The following is a 7,012-nucleotide window of genomic DNA, read 5'->3' as shown; positions in this document are numbered from 1 at the left end:
CGCCACTCTGCTCCTAGGAGGAGCTCTATTTGGTGGCCACGCCTCTGGTCAGCGCATTGCTTCCTATATGGTTGCCTAATCTCGTGGGCAGGTCCAGCGCCATCACGCTCGTGTCTCTCCCCATCAGTGCTGTTAATATCTAGTTTTCTATAGTCCAGATGTAATTTTAAATACCTGTGAAGTTATTAACAGAATCATATTTGTTGTAAGCAGCAAGCTTAAAGTCGGGTTCTCTGCCTTCGGGTTTTTTTTTTTTTTTTCATTACGGTATACTGCTCTTTATTATAAGTTAATGAAAAAATTTCCCGTGACTTGAGTGGAGGGAGAGAGACATGAACTAGAGAGAGTTGCGATCGTTATAAAAGACAGACTGTGGCAGATTGTAAACCTTCTCAAAAGCAACAAACAAAAAGAGAGGGAGAAAAGCCACAACACACCGCGAAGTTTGAAGTAACTCTACCCCTGTCGTATTCCTGTGAGTGGTCACTGGCCAGTGTTCTGGAGCGGCAGCTGAAGGCTTCTTTCTCTGTTAGGGTCCCGAGGAGCTGTGTGGAACCTGCTGACCCAGGACTGGTCGACAACTCTCCCAGTGTTGGGGGCAGGAGGGAGCCCTGTATGAACTTCCCTGGACTGTGGGTCCCTCTTTTTCTTTTCACTGTGTTTAGCTCCACTGTGTGTGCCAATCTGAGCTCATGGGACAGAGGACATTTAAGGCAAGTCTCCTAGCCTGACACAGGAAGTAGAACTCTCATTTCTCTCAGGAACTTGGGTCTAAGATAGTTGATTCTTCTGTTTCACCTGACTCCTCCAGGTATTTGAAAAGGTGGCCACTACCAGCCCCATCCATCTCCCTTCCAAATGAGGGAGGAGGACTCAGAGGCCTAGATTTCATTGGCTAATCCCAAGAAGAGGAGCCTGGCTCCAGGCAACTGGCACTCTTTAAGTCATCTCTCGCCTGTCTCCCTAGGGCCAGGAAGTGGAGCCTGTGCCCATCTGCCCTCACCTAGGCTGGGTGGTGGGAGGGGCCAACTTTTGGCCAGCTCGATGCCCTTCTTGTCTTCCCTCAGGCCTGGTGTCTGCTCAGGAGTAAACCAAATCAAAACACAAACAAGTGTCCTTGGAATGTTTGACCATTCCCTCGAGGTTAGTTCAACACTCTGAACTGTTCCCCACCCTTGGGAAGCAGAGGGAAAGTGGGGAAGGGAAGAGGAAAGGAGTGTCTACTTGTGGATGCTGTTGTCCTACCAGCCTCTGAGAAGCTGGCAGCAAGGGAGGCTAGTGGCCTTCCTTTTCTGTACACACATTCCAGATCTGCCTTGTCCCACTCTGCAGGGGGAAGAGAGGTGAAAGGAAGAGGCCTGTCTACCTCAGGCTAGATATTTGTTCCCCAGGTCTTTCTCTGACCTCTGGTCCTTTAAAACATTTATTTTAAAATGTGTGTGTGTGCTCGCGCGCGTGCGTGTGCACACAAGCAGGTACATCCAGAGCCTAGAGGTGACAGATCCCCAATAGCTGGAGATACACATGGTTGTAAGGTGCCTAATGTGAGTCTGGAAATCAAACTGGGGTCCTCTGCAAGAGCAGTGCATTCTCTTAATGGCGGGCCATCTCTCCAGCCATCTCTACCCTTGCTTTTTAAAGTGGGATGGTGGGATGTCATACCGTTCCAGGAACTCCCTAACGGATCTAGGCAGTTGAGTGACATTCTCATGAGCCCAGTGGCCCTTGATGGTCTTTCTGCAGAGATGAAGGGTGCCCACAATGGAAGAGTGGGGCTGGTTCAATACCAGGGGAATCTTCCCACCCCTAGATGAGATGTGTCATCTGTTGTAATAGATATATGTGATAGATCTTCTTGGGATACTTCCAGGTTGCTGCTGGGCAGCTTGCTACCTGGGAATATGTGAGGATCTTGTTTTTTCTCCACCATTTCGACAGTGCTGATCTAGTAATGTTTAATCACTACACACCGTAATTAAAGGCTACAAGGCAAAGGAAAGGCCTTGGGAGGGGAGGGTGGCTCTTGAGCTGGGACAAGAACTCAAGGAATGGTATGGAGAGACCAGGTAGTTAGTGTGGCCTGTGGGTCCAGCTTGGGGCTTTTCTCTTTTGTGCTCATTTCTATGTATTGGCACATTCAATGGGTTACATCTTAGGGTGAAGGCAGTGTAGTATCCTGTCCATCTCTAGGCAGATGATCATGTTGTCACAAGTCAACCTGTCTCTTACAGATGCAATTTGGTGGGACTCATTGGAAACCTTTACAAGTTTTTCAACATCTTCAAATAAGTTTATATACAAATTATATACCAACACCCACAGATCCAGGTGACAGAAAATCTGTTATGGTTTGCCTATTGCTATGATAAAAGCCATGACCAAAAGCAACTTGGGGAAGAAAGAGTTTATTGGGCTTACAGGTCACATTCCTTCATGGAGGAAGACCAGGGCAGGAACTTGGCGGTAGGAACTCAAGAAGAGGTCTTGGAGGAACGCTGTTTACTGGCTTGTTTCTCATGGCTTGCTCAGTCTGCTTTCTTATACAACCCAGGACCACCAGCCCAGGGGTAGGACCACCAGCCCAGAGGTAGGACCACCCACAGTTGTCTGGACCATCCTATATTAGTGAAGAAAATGTCCCATGAGACATGTGCACAGGCCAATACGATGGAGACAATTCTTCAGTCCATGTTCCTTCTTCCCAGATGACTAGTTTGTGTTGAGTGGACAATGGAAGCTAACTATGACAATCTCTTAACACCACTGTATAAAAGATTTAGAAAAAGAAACATTAGAAGCTAGAGAAAGGCTCCTAAGGAGTCTTCTTTAGGAGAGTCTGTAAGACTCTAGAGTCAAGAACAGTTACTGCTCTTGCTTGGCAGATAAAGGCACTTGTTGTCCAAACCTTAAAACCAGAGTTCAATCCCCAGGACCCACATAAAGGCAAAACCACAGGCCAGGGAGTGCTGGCTGGTGGCACACACCATTATTCCCAGCACTCGGGAGGCAGAAAATCTTTGAGTTCTAGGCCAGCCTGGTCTACAGATCAAGCTCAGCCTGTCTCTGCCTCCTGACCCAAGAGTTAGGAATAAATGCATGTGCTACCACACTTGAAGCCACAAGTATTCTGACCCACTCCCAAGCCCCCAACTCTCCTGCCTGGATCTCAGCCCAGCCTGACTCGAGACCAGCCCCACAGGAGCTCTCAGCTTCAGCTCCTCCTGTCCCAGACATCTTTCTCCTTTTCACCAATGCTTGGGCATTCTGCTGCAGCCACTACAGATGTCCAGGGGCTCAGGCTCACCTCACAGGGTCCTCCTTCCCAGTGTTGTCCTCAAGGAGATCCAGCCCTGATCCTTCCTCTCTGCTAGCTCCAGCCTCATAGGCACAGTTGCCTTCCTGCATTAGCAGCAGAGTGGACAGACAAGCCCTGGGCATGTAAAAAGAAGCTAGATTCTGCAAGCAGATGGGCCTTTAAAGCTTAGCCAGGTGCCCTGCCTGGACTCAACCCTCGGGGCTGGGTGTGCCTATCACTCTGTCAGGGGAACTAGCTTCCCTCAACACCACTCCATACTTCCCCAAATCCCTTGCTGGACCAAATCCAGGATGCAGATGATTTCTTATCTGGCAGTCAAGACAATTACCTGTTCATTGCAGTGTCTTTTTTTAGGTTTTAAAAATAGACTCAGAGAGACATTCCACAACCATTTTATGAAGGTCTGTGGAAAAAAATAATAGAGCAGGCAAACTCTAAGTCTTGGCATCTGCCAGAGGAAGGCAATGAACAAGAAGAAATATAGCCACATCCTTTAGGTTAGTGTGCAGGAAAGTACTGGAGGTCTGCAAGGAACCATGGAACTGGAAGACAGAGAATTCAGGAGGACATTCCAAATATCCAGATGTATGATGGTGTTGTGAGGAACAGGACCTAGTTCTGTGTGGGCCCAGGGTGCAGGAGAGAAGGTGAGGAGTTCAGAGCTTCCTGTCTACACTGGAGACAGAGATGTCTGAGGTATAAAATGGCCACTTGCAGACATCCATGCTCCACGGTGACTGGCTGCTTTATGGAGGCTCCAGGAACAGGAGCCTCTAGAGGAGTCCTGGGCTGGGTAGGTGCATAGCCACTTGATTCATCTTTGCTTCACCCTCTCCTGGCACCTGAGGTGGGGAGGCATCCATGGGGTCCCCTCTCATGGGTGTTGTTTGGCCACCTTCATCCCCTCTGGTCTCTGTTATCTTCCATCGTGCCCTACCCCCAGTCTTGAGCAGGCCTGAAAGACCTTGTTTACCACAATAGACCAAATAATAGGACCTAGGTGGAGTTACCCACCTTGACTGCACATACAACTGCTACAGGAACTTAGAAGAATAAACTGTCCACTGAGCTTGCTTTGAGACATCTCCGGCAGTGACTAAGGATGGGTTCCCCCCACCCATCTCCGGCAGTGACTAAGGATGGGTTCGGTGGGGCTTTCCCTATATATACAAGAGCTGAATATTAAACTTCGAGCCTTGATCAGAAAACTTTATCTTGGCTTCATGCTTCTCTCACCCTTCCGTCCCTTTCTTCATTTCCAGGTCCCCTTTCAGGTGAATCCAGTTGGTCCCTGGCCGTAGGTGGCTACATTCCATGTGTTGTTAAGGGGGCTACAGCTTCCCTTTGAGGTGGTATGGGGTGTGTTGTCAGATGCCAAGGGATATTCTGGATTCCTCAGAGCTATCTCAGAATACAGAAGCTTAAGCATTTCAGTAAGGTTGTGTCAGCTACAGCAGGCTGCCCAGTCTGAGTGTCTCCCTTACTTAAAGAAATGGGCCCCATCCTTTCCCTCCCTTGCCCAGTTCTAGGAGCTCCCTGGAAAGCCCTTGCAGGCCACATCCCTCCCACACTCACAGTTGCTCACTGGTTGGCTGATGGGACTCCAGCTCCCAACAGCTCCAGGTGAGCTATCTTCTCACTTGACACTGTGGACTTGCACCTATCTTCTGGACCCCTCACTTGGTACCTCCAGCTAAAGATAGCCCTATTATACTGCTTTTCCATTTCCTTAGAAGTTCCTCCTTGTTCCCAAGAATTCACTCAAAAGAGAATATACATGTATTTCCATTTATTTCAAGGCATAGAGCAGACATACCCCTGGGTTAGGGAAGGAGAGAGACAAATGGATCCAAAACTTGGAAAATGAAAGGATCAGATACAGTGGAGATGGCACCAACTAGGTATTAAGGCTCCGAATGTGAGTACACGTAGGTGCACACACACACACGCTCATACACACACACACACACACACACACACACACACACACACAGAGCGTCATCCACATAGGTTCAGGGGCTGGATGCAGAGGCTGCTCACTGCACACAGCTGCCTCAAATATTGCAATTATATGTAGTCAGAATGTCAACAGAATGGGAAGACTATTGGTCAGGGAAAGTGGCAAGCTTGGGCCTCCCTGGCCTTTGGGGTCAGCCCCTGGGCACTTCTCTTGCTTACAAGCTCACACTGCAGTTGGCCAGGGCACTCCTCCGGCACAGGTGGACTCCTCTGGCTGTAGGGCAGATGTGGGTGAAGTAACTACCTGAACAGGCTTCTGTGGAAACAGCTTAATAACAGGATAAAAGTCCCAGTGTCCTCACCAGAGTAGCTTCAGCCTGTCCATGCTTGTGTGAGCACAAGGTGGGCAGACTGTCCAGAAGTCAACATTACCACCCAAAGAACCCTGGAGAATCCTGGAGTCTTCCTTCCTGCTGCTCCTGGAAACCTCACTCTCCTGTGCTGTGGCAAGCGGCTGTCTAAAGCCTGCACAGGCCCTCCTGACCCCCAGATCTGATGCCGTATGGTGAGTGGGGGCTGGCTTGGGAGTGGCAACTTGAGATTACCAGGGGCACACTGCAAGGCAGAAACTGCATTTGGCTTTAGCGTTAAGGCCGGTGCTAGGTGGAGGGCTCTGTAGGAGAGGCCAGTGCTCCCTGGAGGGTCCTACAGCTGGAGTCACGGCACCCTCATAGTCCCAGACCCCACCTGTCATCTTCTTGTACAAGGACCCTTCTGTCCCAGTGGCCATGCCTGTGGGTCCCACTGCCTCTTCAGGCCGGTGTAAAGTGCTGGGTGCCTAGGAGGGAGTTCTGCAGGCGTCACCTTGCTGATCCCAAGGGCTCTTATTTGAGGATATAGTTAATGAATAGCTGACATGTCAGGAAGATGCAGAGCAGGAACCAGGAGCGGGGGTTCTGCAGGAGGCTGGGTGCTGGCGCCTGCCCAGCACGCACTGTGGAGCTCAACATGGCTGAAAGGTGCCTGCAATGAAAGGGGTAGATGCTGTGTCAACACCAGCATGACCACTCTCCCCACTGATAGGCTAGTCTGGGACAAATGGCATGTCTGCCAGCTGGGAAGGGACATGGTTACAAGTGTGAGTGGGAGCTCCTTAGGGAGAAGGGTTCCAGTGCTACACTTCCTGTGTGTCAACTGTGGGACAGGAGGATCTGGGCTTAGAGACTAGGCCTCTAGCATCCTTCCTGCCAGTCCTGGGGTGATGGTAAACAGTGTCCACTTCCTCAAAACCTGTGTTGAAGTCCTGACCACTGGACTATTTTGAGATAAGATCGATGAAGAGGTAGCCACATTAAAAGGCTCATGGGGGGGTGGGGGGCTTAATCTAGACTGGGATTCTAAGAAGAGGGGATCAAGAGAGAGGCACACAGAGGATGACGGTGTCTGCAAGCCAAGGACAGGGCACTGGGAAGAGCCAGGCCTGAAACTTCCATCTTAGACTTGCAGCTTCCAGAATGTGATACACTCTGTCTTGTTGGCATCCTAGGCCATGTGTCGATCAGGGACATAGGAACAAACCCTCCAAGTCTGGGCTCTGATGTCTGTTCTCTGTTTCCTGGGTGCAGAAACCTGGGCTAGCACCTCCAGGGAGCTCCACCCTCAGTAGGCACAGCCCACTTCACACCTCCTTAGCCCTGAGTCAGCCTTCTGTGTCTGGGGCTCCCCACTGTGGTATTA

At 50.1% G+C, this 7,012-nt stretch overlaps 1 protein-coding gene across 1 annotated transcript in view; it reads right to left on the bottom strand.

Moving 5' to 3' along the window:
- Positions 1 to 5,090: 5,090 nt before the first annotated feature.
- Positions 5,091 to 7,012, bottom strand: part of Osbpl5 (oxysterol binding protein like 5) — a 53,713-nt gene continuing 51,791 nt past the window's right edge. The window contains exon 22 of the mRNA XM_028771176.1: positions 5,091 to 6,298. Coding sequence (XP_028627009.1) covers positions 6,160 to 6,298 — 139 coding nt within the window. The 3' untranslated portion in view covers positions 5,091 to 6,159. The remainder of the gene's footprint in view (positions 6,299 to 7,012) is intronic.

Source organism: Grammomys surdaster, unplaced genomic scaffold, assembly GCF_004785775.1.
Source record: "Grammomys surdaster isolate TR1022 unplaced genomic scaffold, NIH_TR_1.0 205, whole genome shotgun sequence".
In the NCBI taxonomy this organism is placed as follows: Eukaryota; Metazoa; Chordata; class Mammalia; order Rodentia; family Muridae; genus Grammomys; species Grammomys surdaster.
The sequence above is the reverse complement of the archived record's forward strand: the minus strand, read 5'-3'. Positions and strand labels throughout refer to the sequence as shown.